The sequence below is a fragment of the Triplophysa rosa genome, linkage group LG19, assembly GCF_024868665.1.
Source record: "Triplophysa rosa linkage group LG19, Trosa_1v2, whole genome shotgun sequence".
In the NCBI taxonomy this organism is placed as follows: domain Eukaryota; kingdom Metazoa; phylum Chordata; class Actinopteri; order Cypriniformes; family Nemacheilidae; genus Triplophysa; species Triplophysa rosa.
This window is the reverse complement of record NC_079908.1, coordinates 10,829,973-10,851,710: the sequence shown is the minus strand read 5'-3', so window position 1 is coordinate 10,851,710 and position 21,738 is coordinate 10,829,973. Positions and strand designations below refer to the sequence as shown.

Sequence of the window (21,738 nt, the reverse complement as noted above, 5' to 3'; positions counted from 1 at the left end):
CACATGAGAGTCATATGACAGCACTAAGGCGGCTGTCTGCTCACCTTTGGTCACCCACAGCAACGGCGACCTTTTTTTATTGCAGTCACATGCAGTAAAGTCACACAGTACGTGACACATGGGATTTATGTGATGAGAAACCTCTCGACAGGGAAGAATATGGTGATTATGGTGGTCCTTTTGTTCAGGATTCAGGTTGAATATATGCCATGGACGATGAAAAGATTTCTGCCACCTGTAGTTATTTATTACCTGTAGGTATTAATTACACATACTTAGAAACTAATGTATAGTATAATGCAATGTAAGTCTCTTTGGATGAAAGCGTTTGCCAAATGCATAAATGTAAATGTAATGTAAATGGAATAAATGAATAATGTGTATGTCATATAAAAAGGTACAATTGATAAAGAAACTTTTTAATTGTATTCCTTTGTACATCTGGAATCACTAAAATGCTTATTTTTTCTTAAGATAATAACACAAATATATATCATTTGAAGGCCATGTTATTTGGGTTCAGCCACTCTGTTGCAACAAATGTAAGGAAATTAATGAGGAAATATCGCCCACGCGTGTACAATCTAAACCACTGCAGCGCAAAGCAAAATAAAAGTCCCTTAAAATCATCTCCGTATTTTCTCAAGGCCACATATAATATTGACGCGTATTTATTTATTGACACTCGTATTTAATCGCCCAGAAATGCAATGACCTGTTTCCTGAACACCCCTCTTTTGTTTTAAAAAATTTAGCACAACTTGCAAAGCAACTCGGAAGTCATGCAGGGCTGCTGACGTCACTTCCTAGTGAGGACAGATTCAGGAAGGAACATTTTTACACTCATATTGCAGGTAATTCAAACATTTGGTTTATATATATTATATAAGCGATTTATTTATATCAAGCATAATTTTGTGCCCTGCGTCTGGCCTTATTGCTAATGCAGATTTTGGTAGAAAATATGAAAGAACATTGTAGCATAGCATGTTATGATCATGATCAGCATAGCAGACTAACTTACGTTTATCCACCATTAAGCTTTAAAAGTAAGGACATTCAAAAAGGGTTTTAGCTGATTCTGTTTATAAGCGGCTGAAATTATAGTAACGTTAAGCTAAATTTTTGCACGAGGAATAAAACGTGTTGCCGTCATCCAAGTAATATCCTCAGATAAGTTGTCATTGGATGAATGTTACGCGAAACTAAAGTGAGTTTAATAATTTTGTAATAACATATTTCCTTGATTTAGCAAATGATTATGTAAATCAAAGGATAACGTGTACTTCTGTTTGGAGATACTGCGCATGTGCGGATGTAATCATTTTCGTCGCTTCCCATTTTAATTTGGTTTTATTCAAAGAAAAGGTGTAATTTCTGTTTGTTGAGCTGAATCATTTTCGCCCACAGACATGAGGCTGTGTTTGGTGTTAGCTGTCACACTAATGTCCATCCTCATGGCGGTCGTGCATGGGTCGGAAAAGAAAAAACTACAGATAGGAATTAAGAAACGAGTGGACAACTGTCCTATTAAGTCCCGAAAGGGAGACGTGCTGAACATGCACTACACTGTAAGTATCCGGCTGTTCTGATCCAAATATTAACCACTGTCCAAACATATGGTCTTATTAACTTTCTGTTCCAACCTGAAGGGGAAACTGGAGGATGGGACAGAATTTGACAGCAGCATCCCGAGGAATCAGCCCTTCACCTTCACGCTTGGCACTGGGCAGGTTATCAAGGGATGGGACCAGGGTTTATTGGGGTGAGCAGTGTCATATTTTTTAGATGATTTCTTACATTTCAGGCAGGATTTAGAATTTAAGAAGAAGAACCTAATTTGGGAGATGATGCTGTGTGTTCGAGTTCAACCCGTGTTATCTCATTCTCACTCCCTTTCTCTCTCCCTCCCTTTTGTTCTCTGGTTCTTAGGCTGTCTTTAATTATAAAAAAAACCTCAGAAATATAGAACATTTAACATGTTATGTTTTTATTCACAGAATGTGTGAGGGTGAGAAGAGGAAGCTGGTTATACCCTCTGAGCTTGGTGAGTATACAGTGCAATTTATAAAAATCACTAGGTCACATTGCAGTCACATTCTATTGTAATGGGCTAGTTGCACAAGATGGCGCCGGCGTGCTCAGAAATGTCAAGAGGATCTGTCATATCGCCGATATATTACTTTCTTCTTTTAATCTAAAAAAACACCCATATTTGCTGGCCCAAAATCATTCCATACAGTGTTATATGACTGGAAATTAGTCTGCAGACCCTGGCATCCCAAAAGCTCACTGTGCCATCTTGTGCGACTAGCGAATAGAATTCCATTATCATTCCACTATTGTCAAAATCTTTTTTTAAAAAGTAAATTTTTAGACCGTATCTTAACCAAAGAACTGTTTATGAACTACAGGTTATGGTGACAGAGGAGCACCACCTAAAATTCCAGGTAAGATGTGATGCACATTGCACAATCACAATTTTAACATTTGACATCTTAAAGGAACAGTTCACCCAAAGATGAAAATTCTGTCTTCTAGTCACCCTCAAGTTGTTCCAAATCTGTATACATTTCTTTGTTCTGATGAACACAGAGAAAGATATTTGGAAGAATGCTTGTAACCAAAAAATTGCTTTATAAATGTATTTGTTCTTTTGAACACAAAATAAGATATTTGGAAGAATGTAGAAAAGCAAACAGTTCTGGGGCACTTTTGACTACCATTGTAATTTTCCAACCATGGTATTTATACAGATTTGGAACAACTCAAGGGTGAGTAAATGATGAATTTTTACTTTAATATTTTGCACATAATGGAGATGTACTGTAACGTGTTTTTCCATTAGGTGGCGCCACACTCATCTTTGAAGTCGAGCTGTTGAGTATCGAGAGAAGATCTGACCTATAGTGAGCGATTTGAGGACATGTGAGCACTTAAAATCGGTGTGTTTGCAATAAGAACAAACCACGGCGATGGACTCTACATTGCTGTAACATGTCTATGATACCTGCATAGAAATTTGGGGTTTACAAGAATATGTTCAGTCAGGCATCAGAGGCAAAATAGAAAATCAGTAACATTCTTCATTTGTAAATTTCAGTGATTTCACTTTAAAGAAAAAATCAACACGCAGTTTTTTTTAGACATGTATGTAGCACCATTCTTTATTTGAGAGCCTTACTACACATATTTGGTTGTGAGTGCACACGGTACAGTTTTGCCATTCCAACAAGTTCTGATCCACAAGAGACGCATTTCTCAATCACGTTCACTTGAAATTAAATAAACGTTTTATTTACAAAAGATATTCAGGCTTTGACCTTGATTTAGCGCTTGGCGTTCTTCAGGCTTCATTCATGTAACAAATTGGCAAATTCACTCAATTGGTTTTACTACTCTTCATAAAACTAGCTTGATTTTTGTTTCCTCATTTAAATGATTCTTAAAAGCAGTAGTACTAACACAGACCTGTCATTGTTTTTCCTAAAAAAGGTAGATTAAAAATGGCTTACAAAACACACAGTTCACATTTCTCAGCCCCCCCTCCCTCTTCCCAATTCACATCAACATGTTCTAAAATCTCACATACCCCCACATCTAAAACAAATGCCTTCTGGCCTCAAAACTTTGAAATTTGCCCTTATCGAAAGACATCAGAAGTGAGAGACTGACATACAAAGAAAAATCAGTTTTGCTCTAGTTTTCTACTTGACTACAGACACATCAAGTCAAGTGGCTCTGAAGGAAGTGTGTAAGTGAACAGTGTAACCGTAACATCAACCATTTCCACAACATTCGAATCCTTTCCCTAAATCACCACGGAAGTTTTAAGCTAAAGGGACACTACCACACTCTCTACATGTAATATATGCTGAGACAGTACTAAGACAAAGTAAAACAGTTGGGGTTTTCAACCTGCAGCTGACATTGGCTTGGCTGGACTCCTATCGATAAGCTCCGTTTGACAGACACTGTGGTATAGTGGTTGGGTCTGCATGCCTGCATTTCTCCTCTGGGTTTGGAGTGACAGGATTGTTTTGTGGTGGTGGGAGGGGAGCTGTTGTGACCTCATGGCGTCAGCTCACCTTTCTTCTGGGGAGTGCTGAGTTTCTGCATGCCTCGAACTTTCTCCAGCAGCGCCGCCACAAAATCCTGCGGGTGGTCATTAATTCAGTAATTCCGATAAAATGACTTTTTGCTCATTTCTGTCCTCAGCATTATGAAATGAAGCATAATTACAATGTAATGAGTAAATCGATGACTCCGACTGTAATGGAGCAAATTACCACTTCCATTAATATTCAAAACGCACTTACATCATTAGGTTTGTAACAGTCGACCAGCAGCATCTGAGCGAGGAAAATGAAAAGGGTATTAATGTACACCGCATCACACGCTAATATGCTGTTTTCCAAACTGTATGTAGCTATCAAAGCAGATGGCTGATGTAAAACGCTGAAACATTCTGAAGAAATGTGCAGAACCTCCTCTATTCTCAATAGCAAATCTCCTGCTGATATCACTGCTTTAAAAATAGCTTGATAAATATAAAACCACCTGCATATAAAATGTCAGAGGGATGCTGGAAGGCAACGTGATGCAGAAACCGAGAAAGTCTAGTGGTAAGAAATGAATATTCTTAGGGGATTTAACAGGACTAAGTGAATGTATTAGAGATATGATTAAACCTTCACTCGAATGGCTCTCTCGACATCGCTGGGCAGATCCAGCAGCTCATCCACATCTATTTCCAGCTCGGGGACCTCATCCTCCTACAAAACACAGAACAACTGATAAGAGAGAGAAATAACAGGAGCTGTGAAAAATGGGCAAGGAATATAAATAATTCACAAGCTACAAAACAATGGTCAGATTATAAAGTAGACCACTTTATACGATGCAGACAAGAATTTTTTTGGAGTGAATTTAAAATGTCAAACACAGGCAAGCTTTTTAAAAATCTTACTAGAAATAAAGGAACATCTGCTTTTGTCTATGACATCCTCTTAAAACAACAGGATGGGCTGATCCTCAGCATCCATGTGTGACTCAAGCTGCGTGTATGCTTGTGACAATAACAATCTTCATTCACTTCCTGCCAGCTAGCAAAGAGAACATTGTCATCTTTATATTCAAAGACTGTCTGATATCTTTTCAGCTCGATGGGACATAACACCACATTTTCTCAAATCTGAGTTTATGTCTTGGCTTATTGTTGCTAGTTTACTCTAACGGTTCTTTTTGTCAAAGACACATTCACTTGCTGTTTGCAATTTGCTGTTTTTCTGCAGGGTTATTCGGCTCCATCTGTGAGTTTATTGTCACAAGTTTTTTTGCGCTACCGTAGTCACAGAGAAAGCAGGTGTGTTATAAAACTCTTTACGTTGACCCATATTGTTGAACAGCTCACCAAAGTTTGATCACTAAGACATTTTCACTTTCCCTGGTGTATTGGTTACTCCGGTAATTACATGAAACTTAAAGGTGCTGTGTGTAATTTTTTGGAGGATCTATTGACAGAAATGCAACATAATATACATAACTAGGTGTTTAAAGACTTCCATAATGAAGCGTTATGTTTTTATTTCCTTTGAATGAGCTATTTCCATCTACATACACCGCGGGTCCCCTTACATGGAATTCGCCATGTTGTTTCTACAGTAGCCGTAAACGCACAAACTACAGAGCGTGTTTCGTAAATACGTCATCTCCTTCGGCAAAGAAGCGAAAACATGACAACATCTAAGTTCTTTTGTCAGCCAAAGTAGTGTAGTAAGGCAGGGTATGGTGTGAGCCATTGGTTGCAATTCGCATCCTAACCGCTAGATGACGCTAAATTTCATACACTGGACCTTTAATCCACCTAAATTTAACATTTGCAGACTGGTGTATTGTTTTACCGTATTGGGACTGGAATATGCATAAGTCTTTTTTACATGGCTGACTGTCTACAATAATCGATTCTGTTTGGTTAATTGCATCGTTCAGATATTTTGTTATTGGCTGCTACTGAAACTATGTAATTGTCTGTTGCCCCAGGCAACCAAATCCCTACATTTGTTCCTGCAGCTGTGGTGGTTGCATTTCATGTCCATTTATTTATTTGATGATTAGCAGTGTTTCGCTTCATGCTGGCCTCCTCGATCACCCTGTTGGGAATTAATTTTCAGAAACGATCAGCTGAATGCAAATGATCCTTACTGTACTTATCTCTACTTTATAAGTAAAAATCGCTGAAAATATATTAGGAGCTTTGCTGAAAATATATTTAAAAGCTGCAAATCTTATCATAAAACAAAAGGAGCTTTTATGAGAGTGCATGTTTTTCTGTGCTGTCTTGAGTAAAGGCCAAAGCTGAAAATCATTTAAATTGGGTTATGTTGTTTGTCACTGTGCATTGTTATCCTCTAAGGCAGACAAGATTTGGCTTTAGTTTAGCTGAGGGCCATTGTGATTTAAGATCAACATCAACCTAATTGGTGAGCAAACATTGCAGTGACTAGCAATATAAAAATCTCCGGTTCTCCTGTCCGGCCACATTAATATACTATAAACCTGGGGGATTTGGATGACATTTCGCAGGTAAAACTGTGGGGTTTTATTATCGTATGCTAGGACGTCTCCTTAAACTCTGAAATCATCTATCAATGGGAATTCAAGAGAAGTCAGTAAGCTATAAAAACAAATCCAACAGAATCACACTACTCTGTAGCATATCAATGAGACAAAGCACTGTGGATTCCGTATTTGAGCTCAGGATGAGGCCTACTGCCGGGCTGAAATGGGCGTTCAGAAAAATCTCATTTAAAAAGTTACTCTTCACAATCTAGGTCAGATATATTAGCTCTGGAGGTTAGTCAAGATCAAATTAAAGCATGCTTTACGTGTCTTAACAGATGACATCATCACAATGGCCAGAGGGGTGATTCCAGATCCCAGAGGAATGCAGAGAGACAAAAAACCATCTTAATGTAATTTATTATACATGCAATAGAAATGTAAATCCTGAAAAATCGTATTTAGGAATATCTGTGTTGTTAATTTGCGGAAATATGTGTGTCTTTGTTCATACTGTGTGCATGCATGAGCCACTGCATCCCTAAAAAGATCTATGTGACACTAACATAGAAATCAAGTCCACTATTTGATGAAACATGAATGGTTGCATGACGCATAAAAGAAGAATTGGGTGTTTCACACTGTTTTACTTAATCCACCTGCTCAGCTTTGTTTTACGGCTTTGTCTTTACTTGTATCATGCCACGCCCTTCCATGTGTAAATGCATAACCATAAATAAACAACTATTAAAATAAAGAAAGAAGCGCTTATAAAATGTCATGTGGCTGTGAACAACCATAGATTTTATATAGTATGGAAACTGTGGCACAATATAGACACGACAAAAGAGGAACACCGGTGCGCAAGAGACCTGTCACTCCTCGCAACAAAGGATGACACACGATCAAAGCAATGCCAATGTTATATGTCCTACCTCGCAGTCATACAGATTCATTAACTGGCTAACTATCCATTCTTCCAGATTCAGCCTCCTCCTTAATTCTTTCCTGTCATATTTCACGGTCACTCGCCCTTGCTTCTGTGGCACTTCTTCTTCGGTACCGGGAGGCGTTTGAAAGTAGACCCGGGGTTGAGGTGTCGTTTCCGGACTCGTTACCGCTGCCATTGTCCCTAATGAAAAAGCTGAGGTGGATTTAATGGCTTAATGAATTAGAGCATCAATGTAAAAGACAGAGCTGGGCACTAATGTTCCGCCATGTGCACATCCATTGCATGTTGCAAAAAGTGCCGGCCCCTTTTCATAAATGTAACAGACCTTTAGTTAGATAGCAAGTCCGCAGCGGCAGATCTGGATCAGACATACAACGACCTTAGAAAACAAAAGAATTCATTACTCATTGTGTGGTTGTGGCTTTATCAAAGTCCATCTTCTCCAAATCTCCATCAATTGTCACAGGACAGCTTGTGGGCGCCTCCAAGTGTCCGCGCTGAAATACCACCACGGGCCCTTTCAACCTTTATACTAGCTGACCAATAGACGATAACAGTTTGACAATGGATGCTGAATAATTTGGCGGTCATGTTTAATTAAATTAGAGACCAATATTACGTTTAAAGAACAGACAATAAAGTGATATTTTATTTGTTACACCTGCCAGGCCACCCCCTCTTTCCAGTTTGTGGACTATTCCAACCACATCAGATATCTTCTGCATGTTCTTTCTTCCCTTCTGCCAAATGTCCCTTTAACTCTCTCCTCATTTTGTCGTAAAATCAAGCATTATGTCATTTATTGAAGCCTAACTGGCTCAGTACTCGAATGAATTACCATCCTTTCTGCATTATGTAAAGTTGAATGGGTCCACAGAGATTGGACACTTCTCAGACGGTTTCCATTAGTTCATTCTTTTATTTCATATTTGATTGAGTTATTTTCATGTTTGATAACCCTTTATTAACCCTTTAACCCTCACATTAAAAAAACATATAGTATTGTAAGGTACTGTATATATATTGTTGTAGTATAGATTACGGTAATTATACTAGGCCTATATATACTATAGTAGCCTGTTCTATAGTAATAACTATAGTAAATGGTAAAACTGTAATAAATACTGTTGTATTCTACAGTATTTACGACAGGTGCAAAAACACTATATCTAGAAATTTTACTACATTATTAAAGTTATGCTGTAGTGTACTATATTATTTTTTGTGTGTGTTATGGAAATCAACTATATTTAACTATAGTACCTTGTAGTAAAACCACAGAAACCACAAAATGTATCATGGTATATAGAATCCTAACTTAACCATGATATTTGCAGTTAAACTGTGGTAAAACAAATGGTAATCGATCTGACAAAAAAAATGTTCTTTTACTATAATAAAACCCTGGTAATTGTCTTTTTTTTTGTTATCGCCATACATGCTATTCTTGTATACAGTGTCAAACTGCCTTTTGATTCAATCCAGGCTTACACAGTTTATAAAAAGATATAGGTTTACAGATATGCTTTATACATTTATACAATACACCTAAGTGAATTTTTCTGGTAAAACTATTAAAAGATTAATTTGTATAACTTGTCAAATGTTCCAAAATTGCACTTACAATCATCCCAAAACTCATCAGTGTAACACTAGAGGGCAGACTTGGATTGTTTTATTTCAGTGAAGCCAGCTGAATGAACCACATTGGTTTGCAAAAACCATTATGTAATGTAGATCAAATCTTTTGTTATGAATTAGCTGTTAATTTTCTATATTTGTAAGTAAGACAGTGGTTTGACTTGAGGGATGTAACAAAAACAAATACACCATTATTAAATACATGTCAAACTAGAAAATAAGGTGCAAAAACATTATGATAACGTGATTGTCACGTGCAGATCGTTTAAAAGCATACAGTAGATGCACGTTAACCACTGCAAGATAATCTTCTTTGCACGATAGCATACAAATTTAGGAGATAATATTGAATATTCCATTCATAATCATCACACTGAACCTCTCTGTGTTGACAGATAGTGAATAGTGAATCCTGCAATCTCTCACATACGCACTATTCTGCGTGCTGTACAGCAGTTCTTGCTCTCTAAGATGCTCTGTTAATCAGTTTTTACAATTCTTCTGATCTGCTGTTTGTGGTGCAGACCGGGTCTGAAATCCCAGGCGAAGAGACCGTTATCTTTCTTTTTAATGCACCGTGTAATTGGTTCAGTGGCCCCTGCGTGCCACACGCCAACTCTGGATTATGAGCTCTGGGTCCAGTGGGCCTCATACACCCTCTCCTCTTCACTCCACTGTCACAATAAAACCATTCAAAAGGCAAAACCCAATGTTTGTACGTATTGCCGTTTCCAAGCCATTTGAAACGATTATGTTTGCAATAAAAGTATCCACCATTTGATTTGTATGAACACAGAGGCCACACAATAGAATAGATAAGGATATGCCCCCACCCAACAAACAATCCAACTGCAACAAGAAATGTTGCGTAACCACTCACCATTGGCTCATTGGCTTCCAGGGCTGGATAACGTTCAAATTAAGCATTCAGTTCTCTGCAAAAACCTTCTCTATATTTACCCCCAGCATGAGCAGTTGGGCGGGGGGGATTGTGGGAAATCTTCCAGTGCAATGTGCCATTCAGGTTTAATCTAGTCTCTCTCTCGAGTTTCCTCTTTTAGCACCTGACAAACATAGAGGGCTCCAAAACTATTCTGTATGGGTTCTCGTGGACACTTGCAAGCCCTCGAACTAGAATTGTATTTCATGCTTATACACAAAACATGAATATATTTTCAAAGAGACCAAGTGAGATGGCAGAACAGCAACTGTGAATATCCTAATATTAGATCGCAAGAGGAGCGTTAAACAAGACTACAGTGTTGAGTGAATCATCCTCACCCCGAGGTGACACTATGTGATGACTAATTGGCTAAGATAGCATTATATGAAACAAGCACACCCTTATCTCTTTCTCCTCCTACCTTGCTTTTACATATCTTCTTAATTTAAACCACTTCACCCTCTATTTGTTTTACATTTACATGACCTATAGCAGATTGAGAGGGAGCATTATAATTAAAAACTGTGAACAGAGGTAAGGGTGTTATGTTTTTATTATTAGAATGAATAGTATTTCTATAACCGGCGAGGCACCGTGGAATATGATATCTAGCTAAATTAAGGAAATTGTTCATCTGATGGTTAGATGTCAAGGTCTCTGACCGTAAACAAATGCTTAATTTGAACATGTTTTCAAATTAGAAGTAATGTCTGCCGTAAGCTCTCAATGAACAGATGATTCAAAAGAGGAATGGAAATTGTAGCTCAGTCATTATCCAAAGCCATTTTTACTTACCTGTTGCATAGTTGCACCAAGGCTAACAATGCCACCAAATATGAAGTCCAACAGGCATCCTCTGAATGTGAGGTATGCAACATGATGGCGCAAAAATTGGTCAAAATGGAAGTCATTTCCAAGTTCTAAAGTGTGACGCGTGCTGACCCCGCTTGAGCACCATCTCTCACCAGGGCCGCTGTGATTGATGACACTAAATTGCCACTGTAATGTTTGTTAGTGCAGCTGTGTCTTTTCTTATCTCCACAGTGATCTGAAAATGGAGCTGTGGAGTGCTGAGAAAGTGTATGCCGACGACATGTTTCTGATTCCTGGTCAATCATTATATTGCGTGAAGAAAACCTGTAGAAATAGGTTTTTAGACTAGACTCCACAGGTATAGTGTAACATTGAAGTCTCATTTTCTGAAGTGGAGTATAAAAGCACATATCAACAATCAATATAATAAGAATCCTCTTTAGCATGAAAGTGTATCCGATTTTATTGTTATTGTGAGGATTTGAAATGGGATGCTATGAGAATCAGATCTGAGATGGGCAGATAAAGAAAAAAAACCTACTACTTGACAGTCAAAGCATGTTAAAAGGTGCAATTGAGGTCTGAGGTCTGGTGCATTGTTATGAGGGAAATGTGCTCCACTTCAAATGCATTATTGAACACTGACCTTTGCATTTGCTGCTATTTCTGGTTTCCGATAAAGATCAAGGTTTCCCTTTTATTGTATTTTCTTAAACATCCCTTAAATGCCTCTCTGTTACATCATGGAGAAGTCAGACATATAAAAAAGCAGGTATTTAAATATGTTGATTTAATCCACGTTTGACCTTAAAAGATTTTTTAGGGTTAATTTGTTATGCTGTTTTTTTTAACGTTTTGCTGTTTAAAATAGGACAGGGTGTATAGATCTTCTGATGCATATAATGAAACAAACAAAAAAACATGAATAAAATGTCATTGAGGAATTCTGGGATATGGGAATATGTATACAGTATAGTCTGACAGAATATGAAAATACAAAAAAACTTACGTCATTAACATCATAACAGTCGGTTGATTAAAAACATTTGCAATTATTGTATTTGCTGGCATAGATGCTTGTCAAAATGTTTCTTTAATGCAAGTCCTACGCAGTAATGCATGAGAGCATGCTGTATTGATTTCACATCTCATATTCATATAACATTTGCGTAGGTGTTTAGTAGCTCATCAAATTAACAGGCTTTTTTAAAACTGTGTCTTTGTCCTCCTGTTCTCCCTGTGAGAGTTTTTGTTCTAATGTTGTTCTGTTCTTGTTATTTAAAATGTTCACTCCAGAGCATTTCCTCTCAAGTCTTCCTTTTCCTTTCTTTTCTCTAATGACAGTTTCGTAAAACTGCACTCTTCATCGGCCTGCAGGGGGATGGGACCAAGTCAGGAGCCATCTGTCAAACATTCTGGAGAACGCAAAGGCTTGGGATATAAAGAATCAACTGTCACCATTCAAGCATAGATTTTGTTTCATTAAAACGGGTCATATCATGGGAAATCATTTTACGTCAACATACTGTAACTTTGAGAACTTGTTAAATCTTAGCTGCAAAAACAACTTGTTCTAAAGAATACGTACTTCTGCAGCTTTGTGACACCAGATAATGAATTAATGAACACGATCATTCACTTCCAGTTCAGATCCAGTCAAGGTGAGGTAGATAAGACAGATGCTATTATTCAAAAATAGGACAAACTACATGAAATATTGTGATGAAGTTTGCAAACCCACTGAATCATTCAGATCTTTCAACAAGCAAGAGGCTGAAGTTTATTTCCAGGTTTTGTGATACATTTAAGCAAGGATTGTTTTGTCATTTAGTGTGAGTTTTCACAGACAAGATACTTGGGAAATAAGAACCCCCAATATTCCTAGATTTCACTTGATCTCCACTTAATATAGTGTATTAGCAAAATGAAAAATCATTAGTAAATTTAATATGAACGCCAAAAGTCAATGAAGAAACAACTGACAGAGAATTTTTTGTCTTGCCATTTGCTTGCGAAAATACAAAACCTTTTAAATCAAGAATACTGTAAGTCTGTTGTTAATATACAATTCCAACTTTAATGTACTTATTAATAAATGAAATGAAAACAATACGAACAGAGACTCATTCTCCATCTTTTGGCAAAAAGCTTCCATTTACAATACAGATTTAATGAGTTCAAATAAAATCACACCCTTTCACGCACACACACTTCTAAATATAACATTAAGAGAACATAAATGACTTTCTTGTTGTGTTTAGGGCTCTATGCAGCACATATTTTTACCCAAAATATATTTTTTTCCCAGCACAGAACATATTGACAAGAAGACAATAACAGTATCAAGTAACTATGTAAAGAACACTTGGCTTAAAAAAAACGACTCGTTTTTAAAACAGCAATTTTATCAAATAGCAATACATACAAAACCCAAGCACAATTTCTTTCTTTTGTAAATACCTCAATGTTGGGATTAAAGAGAAATCAAATATTAGAGAACAAACGCACGCACATAGAAAAGACATGCTTTAAGATTGTATCACGAGAGCACTTGTGACAGACCGAGACTCTCACATGACACACAAACACCCTGACATTCAGCAATGAAACAAGCATGCTATGATGCACTGTGAATATCTGATAAGAGCTTTTCTTTTTAGAGTTTATCTGAGGGAGTTTGGGGGAGCAAGAAACTTTTACGCTGCTTTGTGCTTCCTCAATGTCGACTATTACAAAAGATGCTGATTCATAATAAAAAGCATTCCAGTGGTACATTGATGGAGAGGACATGGTGCATTTTATATTAGCTGTTTATGTGGAACAAAATTGCTTGTGCTTACGATTTGCTTCACTATGCACCTATTTAAAGGCATAGATCACAAAAAAAGAATAATTCCATCATTATTGACTCACACATTGTGCTGTTTGTATTCGCTGTGGAACACAAAAGTAAAATCATTACGCAGCTCTTTTCACACAACAATGGTTCACAGTGGCTGTCCAAAAAGGACAAAAACACCATTGAAGCAACATAAAAGTAGTCAATATGATTTGTGCACTATAGTCAAGTCTTCTGAAGCCATACAATAGCTTTTCGTGAATAACGGATCGAGGCACCTCGGTGGAAGCTTGTGTCTAGCCTAACTTTTACCATCACTGAGGTGGTACCCTTAAAGGAAAAGTTCACCTCAAAATCAAAATTGTGAAAAACAAACCAAAATAACGAGTTTAATCGATATATTCGCCTCTTTCATGAGCCATGCGGCGTTCGGTGCACAAACCGAATGCGCATGCGTCGAAGTGCGCTCTTGAACGCACACCATAGACTGACAAGACAGAGGAGAATATATCGATTGAACTCGTTATTTTGGTTTGTTTTTCGCACATAAAGTATTCTCGTCGCTTCAAAAAATTCCATTGAGCCACTATGAGCAGATGGACCAATTTAACGATGTCTTTAGTACTTTTCTGGACCTTGACAAAAACTATAACTATGATGCCTAAAATATCTTTATTTGTGTTCCGAAGATGCCAGGAGGTCTTAAAACATGTTGAACGTCATGTGGGTGAGTAAAAACTAACACGATTTTGATTTTCAGGTGACCTTTTCCATTAAGGTTTCCTTTTTGTACTTCTATGGGAACAAAACATTAAATATCTTGTATCTTTTTGGGTACATAATTGTACCATGAAGACCTATTGTGTACTTTAAAATTTTGAGGAAACAAAACATTTAACTGTACCTTAAGATACAAAATAGGTCCAATAAGTCGAAAAGGGCAAAAACCAACGTAATAAGTACACCACGAATGCATTGATTGTTCCTCACACAAACTTGCTTTATCCTCTGGCTTTAAAAGACGTTAGAACATACATTTCAGTCATTCTGACTACTTTTGTATTTTTGCTCCTTTTTAGAGCTTGACAACCACTGATTACTAAACAGTGGTCCAAACTTTAACATCTGTGTAATGATTCCATAGAAAAAAGCATATGGGTTCTGAATGACATGAGTAACTAAACTTTTTCATTTTGGGGTGAACTGTTCCTTTTGAAATGGAAGTGGATACGGTCACTGTGTGTTTCTACTGTTATTTGATCATAAATCACAGTTAGATAACACTATGCTTTAGGCCATAATCCCACAAGGGATGGTCCTTCCCAGTCTCCATTAACTAGCAGATTTCTATAGTGGGTTGTACAAGTCTCATACGGTATTTTTTGCGGTTATCCACTGGCTTTTGATCATTAAATAGAGATTACCATAACCCCCTCTGCTGTTGTTAAATTTTTTAAATACTCCATTAGTCTGATGCAAAGTTACCAAGTGTCATAATCCTGCTATATTTGACTTTAGGGAGATCAATCACAGCGCCACAAAACAACATCAGCTCTTATTAATATTCCAACTCAAAACTCTTAGGGCAACTTACATTTCTGCTAACTCTTTAATTAGAGACTGTCCTTCATTTAGGGTGCAACTTCAAGTTCAATAACCCGGTGTGATCAGTTACAAAGAGAAAGGAAAGTGACCTTATGAAGTAATTACAAACCGGCAGCCCTCCCTTCCACACCCACCCGAGTGCAATGACACAAGACAAAATAACGACAGAAAGACAATGACTCTTTGAAACGTCGCCTAGCAACAAGAAGCACTAAAAATACATTGCTCTGTGCTTTTTTAAATCATTGAAAAGTCAGAATGTGTAAATACACGCACGCTGATAAAAATGTACATCTGGTCCGCCCACTTTCACGTCACACTGGATCTGGTGATGTGATCTGGAGGAAGTAAGTGGAACACTTCTATAGATGGCTGACTGTGGATTTGTTGAAGCCATATATTTTATCATTCATTAAAATGTAGGGCTGTAAAACCCAGTCGCTTTTGAACCACTGGACATATTTCCCTCTGCAATTTCTTGCATCTAAAGTGGTGCATTAGGCCATTGGCGTCCTTACACCAACTCGCCTACAGGTGATGGAATTTTTAACATGCTCTTTAGGACAGGCTCTTTAAAAGTTACATGTCAACCGGGACCCATAAGTGTAAACAACACCAAAATTTCCCACAGCTATAACTGAGTGTTTCGTGTAGCATGTCCCAGGATGGACCAAGCAGATGGCTGATAGCTGGGACACTCTTGTAAACAATTATGAAATATCTTCAAACTGAAACCCGTAACAACTGTATCGCTTTACAAAGAAGAGCGAAGGATGGAAAGAACTTGGGCTAACTTGGCTAGTTTAACTCCTGGCTGACTGAATAGTATGCAATAGTATGCGTGTAAATGCAAATTAGATAGCCGTGATCCTATCAGCAGAAATAATCATGTCAATAAATATATACAGCTCTGGATTAATGCGATAAAGTTGAGGGCCTCACATTTCAAATATAAATTGCAAAAACAAGACATTTACAAATCCCATCATAATAACTTATGTTAGACATGTGAAAACATGCCCTGTAAAACAGTGTAAACTCAGTGACAGACTAAATTTATGGCCTAATGACATTGTTGATATCAAGGCACCCTTGTTGCGTTTGCACACAACCACATGATTCAATGATGCCAAGCCTCTTAGATATTAGCATTTACATTTACACAGTGCGGAACATGGCTTTGTACGACAGCAAGATTTAAGACTCTATCAGAGCAACGGCATGGGAAGTAATGTACCACACGGAAGCTGCAGTCAATTGTAGAAACACGGATGAGGAAGAAAGCTCCAGAAACTCACAGGACTGGACAGAAAATGAATCTGAAACTCCTGACTATGGCAGTGGAGCACAGAGTTCACTGTGCTTGAGTACGGCACGCTTTCATACATTAGGACTCAGGCGGTCAAATCGATTAATCGTGATTAATTGATTTAAAAAGTTTGGTTTATATAATATGCGTGTGTGGTGTTTATATTATATACATATATTTATACCATGATCTGTTTGAATACTCGATTCTGATTGGCTGGAAGGTGTGCATTAAAACCTTTAACTTGACAAATGACCATGGTATAAGCGGGATAATCCATGGCTAGCCTTGCATTAAAGGGTTTGAATGCACTTCGCAGAGGCAACGGCAGAGGTTCTTGGCATCCACATCATGCATTAAAATCCTTTAATGCACAGCTAGCCATGGATTATCCCTTGGCTTACACATACACGGCACACACATTTTATATAAACACCACCTTTTATAAACAGCCATTTTTATTGGTGGAATCGATTATTAGCAATTAATCGATTGGTTAGGACACATTCATATGCACAAGACTTTGAACACTGAACACTCATTCGACATTCATTTGTTAAATATGTTGAATCGCTCTCTCATTCATGCCATCACCCACACATAGTCCATAATATTTCTCCATGTAATACATACTGTAGTTGATAGTAATAAATATAAATAAATATCACATGAATAAACACCGATACTTGGTTGTTATGACACCGTCATCTTTAAACTACTTCTTTTGGTCTCCATTCAACTTCTATCACTAAGGTTGTGCCATGCAAAATACGCATCTCTCTCATTTACTTGAACTAAAAATATCATAAAAGTTCATCTTGCTGTTCTCCCTACAATATTTCTCTTCACAGATATTTGATTTCAGTAGTATGGGAAAAAATTCCTTAAAAGTTCTACAACACAAGCACTTGACATTAAAAAAAGATTAGAATGAAAGAGGGTGTGGTTTAGGATGTGTTGAGATCAGGATCACAGCTGGGACAGGGGTGTGGCATGTGTAGTTTTGTGGGCGGGGTTGTTGCGGGGATTCAGCCCTCCCTGGACAATTTAAGTTAAAATTACATTTTTGAAAAATGAATTCCATTAGAGCGGTACAAAGATCTATAGGGAGCTGAAAGTAACTGGCAACAGAAGAGCTATGAGAATGTTCATGTCTCCGGGGAAGGTGGATCTGCAGTGGGAATGAGTCTATTGAAAGGACCCGGGAGAAGTGATAGACGGGGGATTTCTGAGAGAATCTCAAAGTGAGGCTAAAGGCTAAAAATACAGCACTGAAGCGGGAAAAATGCTGAAGGGGCTCTCTGGAGAGTATTTTGGATAAGTGCTGCTGTGTCTCAATATCCAAGTGCTGACAGACACTGTGTGAGAGAGAACATCTATAAAGAGAAGCTACGTGCCAAACCACAGATTCTCCATCATCCTCCACCGACGCCCGACTATTCCGTGTTGGTGACAGGATGCGAGTTCAGTTTGTACCACGACAATTATCAGTAAGAACAAATGTAAACACTTATTTTAGACTTCTCATATACACAACGGCAGGAAGAATGATCAGGGGGTTATACAGCGAGAAGTACATTTCCCTTTCTGGTTGTTAGAAGCCAGGCACGTGGCAATATGCCTCCAGAGAGGACAGCAGGATGTAGATGAGCCAGAGCGTGAGGAACAGGAACACAGTGAGCAGCTTGGCGGTTCGCGGGCCACCCAGCTCGCCCCCGGACACGGAGGGCCGACGGCGGTAAAGAAGAATGACGACGCACAACAGTGCCATGATTGTGAAGAGGGTGACGGAAAAAGCAAGGGAGCCCGGCGGGACCTTGAACTGTTTTCCCTGACTCTGCCAGTACACGGCGGCGATGGTCCATGCCACTCCGATTCCAAGGAAGACGTTAACTGCGTTACTACCTGTCACGTTTCCAATGGACGCGTCGGCGTATTGGTCCTGGATGGCTGCCACTTTACTGGCAAAGGTGTCTGTGGATAGAAAGAGAGGAAGGGGGTGGAAAGAGAAATGGTGAGAGTTGGAAGAGTCCAAGAGAATTTTTTACTGCTCAAAGGTTGCTCTTTAATAGCTCAAGAGAATTCAGGAGGTCTAAGGTGTAAATCATCTCATAAAACTCTATAGAAGAAAGAACAACTGCAGTAAAGGAGATAACTGTTAGCATAAAGCATAAGTAAAAGCCTTTCAGCAAACGTCTCATTTAATCAAATAGCTTTATAAGTTCGTTAATAAAATAATACAGATCATTTAAGATCTGAGCTTTAGGAAAGTCTGACTCGCATTTAGAGTTTCTGCCGAATCAGAACTCACACTAATGCAGCTCATGCCATGAGAATCTCTTCAGAGTAAATCATAGTCCTTAAAATAGTCCATATAATTAAATGCCCTCAAAATAAACCACAGCATTCACACATCCACAGACGAAATGCACCATCATGAACAGATACATTAGAAACAAAGTTGGCAACAACATACAGTGCTTAACAATTTTTTTAGACCACCATCTAGTGAAGGGTTTGTGCCACAGCTGCCCTAAACGAACAGTATTGGTGATAACAAAATCATTTTTAAGTTTCAGTAATGGTTAATCCACCAGTATGTGTAAGATATTTAGTCACAGTAGTATTTCTAATGCTAAAATATAATAATTGCTGAATTTTTGAATTTACTGTTTTACAAGAAAGGCCGATTAAAAAAAATGTACAGCAATTTTTTTTATTTCATAATTGTATTTTTTTATTCAGATATCCAATTACAGTTTACTTGCAGCCCTTAATAAAATACGTTTTAATAGTTTAATGTTTTTTTTCTGACTTCTAAGAGAAGTTGAATGTGCTGGCTCAAATTTGTGTAAAAAAACATGAATTAAGACTATTTAGTTGTTTCAGTTTATTATTTACGTAATAAATTCCAATTTTAAACTTTTTTACAGTTTCCTAAAATATTTATGTGAAAACCTTTGGGGAAAATTTGATTTTTTCATCTTAAGGTTGACCTTTGCATGCAATTTCCCAAGTGGTCTAATAAATTTGTTATAATGAGTACAGTACTAGTTTATATTATGTCAAAGACAGGACAAGTTTGCAAACACACACTCACCAGGCACAGATGTACCCAGGGCCACAAACACCACAGCTGTGACGGAGTCCTTCAGGCCTACTGTACAACCAAAGTGACACGCCAGATCTCCGGTGACGGCGGTCAGGACTCCGATGAGAGTAATGGACACAATGAAGCAGGCCCAGCCGTTCCAGTACTCGGTGGGTGGGACAAAGGCGAACAGAACTTTCCAGAACACTGTCAGGAAGTGCATGATGTAATCGAAGCATGAGGGCAATCGCTCTTCTCCGCTCTCCTCCTCATCATCGTCACCTGAGGAGATAACCAAGCAATACTGCATTAAATTCAGCTGAATCAATGTAATTGTGTTGTGTTACAAAATGTGTAATGTACTCCTGGTCTTAATTTTGTAACTTTGGGAAATATCATCTGTGGATGTGATCATGGTCACATGGTGGAGATCTGCATTCACCGCAGGTAGGCAAACTGCTTGTTGGTACAAGATATTATACGAAATTTGAATACAAATCAGCTGTGGTGCACTTACAGAATGATGCATGTGTGTGTGTGTGTTTACAATATAGAGAGATACTGACCTGCACTGACAGTAACAGCGCTTACAAATTGCTCTCTCCAGCTACTGCTGCCCACCACCAGCGCCAAGTTTGTCTTCTTTATTAGCTTGTCAACAGTATTCTAGCCAAACACCAAACAAACACACAAACACATATTAAAACAATATAAAGACCCAAAACCAAAGCCATCCTCCCCAATGTGTGCTTGTACGAGACAAGTCATGGACTCTGTTTCGCAGCTCAAAAGTAACAGAGGTCCCAGGCTCCAGCTAAACTGATTTTGGTAAGGCTGTGGGTGTGCGGGCATAGCCCCATCAGAATTTAATTTTCTTCAATTCCAGTCTGTCCCAGCCATTTGCCTGTTCGTATTTAGAGGTCTGTGTTTAATCTGGGAAGGAGCAATGAAATGTGTCAGCCTAAAATCTCCACAAAAACCCTGAGCTACCTGTATCAAACCTGTCACCATGGTAGCAGGGAGGCAGGGATTGAGAAGAGGAGCAGAATCACAAAAGCTGTATCGTCCACCCTTAGGATTTACCTTGAATTCATAGGATTCTTCAATGACCACCTCCAGCTTAGTGTGCTCTCCCAGACTCGGGCAGCCCATCTTGGCCACTTCTTCTTCCTCTGCTCCCACCGCCGGCTTGTTATCATTAGAGTCTCCTGTCAGTAAATGACACATTGAAAATTAGCCAAGATGTATAGTGTTTATATACTACATTTAAAAAGAATTCACCAAGAATGAAACACACCCAGTTAGTTTTTAGTTTTAGCTCCTCGTCTACTAAAAGAATCCTGGAATAAAATAAACAGCATCCAAATGATCTCAACATCTGTGCATCAGTGAGAAACTGCGTGCTACAGAGGATGCTGCTAATTTATGAGACTTCAACTTAACAGCATCAACTGCCATCCTGACCAATCTGCCCTGTAAACTGCCAAAAAATGAGTTTGAGCGCCCCACGTGTCACGTATGCCTTACGTATATGTTATAACGCTCTTCATCATTTAATCAACATTTGTTGAAGGATCAATAGAAAACGTACACAAACAACTCATTAAAATTAAATTCTGTTTACTCCATGCTCACTGCGGGCAGACATAGCAGGGAAGCGTGTCACATCTGTAAATACAGTGGAATTAATAAACTTCAATTTTTTGTGCCATAAGAACGACAATGACGTTTTAAATATGCATGCCGCTGTGCTATTTTAGCAAATCGTGGGCGGTTAGTCAATAAGTAATGAGTTTTCGAGCCGATCCAGAAGCGATCCAGAGTGGTGCAATGTTTAGTTTAATTTGTGATTTTTAATGTATGATGCCGAAAACATGCTGCATATGGATATATTTAGGTTAGTGGAATAGGAAAAACAAACACGCATATATAAATAGCATCAAAATGGATCGTGTAACAGTACGCAGGTTTGAAAAGAACAAGA

The 21,738-nt window shown here is 38.2% G+C and overlaps 3 protein-coding genes across 4 annotated transcripts in view; 1 reads left to right on the top strand and 2 right to left on the bottom strand.

Moving 5' to 3' along the window:
• The first annotated feature begins 765 nt into the window (after window positions 1–765).
• fkbp2 (FKBP prolyl isomerase 2) lies at window positions 766–3,308 on the top strand. The gene is made up of 6 exons (XM_057361049.1): window positions 766–854; window positions 1,411–1,571; window positions 1,653–1,765; window positions 2,001–2,047; window positions 2,415–2,450; window positions 2,849–3,308. The coding sequence occupies exons 2-6, from the start codon at window positions 1,413–1,415 to the stop codon at window positions 2,908–2,910; spliced, it is 417 nt and encodes a 138-aa protein (XP_057217032.1). The 5' UTR covers window positions 766–854; window positions 1,411–1,412; the 3' UTR covers window positions 2,911–3,308.
• A 119-nt stretch (window positions 3,309–3,427) lies between these two features.
• On the bottom strand, window positions 3,428–8,044 carry ppp1r14ba (protein phosphatase 1, regulatory (inhibitor) subunit 14Ba). Of its 2 annotated transcripts, none has more exons than XM_057361048.1 (5): window positions 7,918–8,044; window positions 7,497–7,693; window positions 4,692–4,775; window positions 4,320–4,352; window positions 3,428–4,155 (listed from the first exon to the last, which is right to left on the bottom strand). In XM_057361048.1, the coding sequence occupies exons 1-5, from the start codon at window positions 7,919–7,921 to the stop codon at window positions 4,072–4,074; spliced, it is 402 nt and encodes a 133-aa protein (XP_057217031.1). In that variant the 5' UTR covers window positions 7,922–8,044; the 3' UTR covers window positions 3,428–4,071. The 2 variants fall into 2 exon arrangements, with proteins under 2 accessions (XP_057217031.1, XP_057217030.1); XM_057361047.1 differs by having other exon boundaries at window positions 7,839–8,019.
• A 4,516-nt stretch (window positions 8,045–12,560) lies between these two features.
• Window positions 12,561–21,738, bottom strand: part of slc8a4a (solute carrier family 8 member 4a) — a 49,958-nt gene continuing 40,780 nt past the window's right edge. The window contains exons 6-9 of the mRNA XM_057359643.1: window positions 20,838–20,962; window positions 20,321–20,420; window positions 19,764–20,036; window positions 12,561–18,637 (exon numbers count right to left, since the gene is read on the bottom strand). Of these exons, the coding sequence (XP_057215626.1) occupies window positions 18,258–18,637; window positions 19,764–20,036; window positions 20,321–20,420; window positions 20,838–20,962 (878 nt within the window). The 3' untranslated portion in view covers window positions 12,561–18,257. The remainder of the gene's footprint in view (window positions 18,638–19,763; window positions 20,037–20,320; window positions 20,421–20,837; window positions 20,963–21,738) is intronic.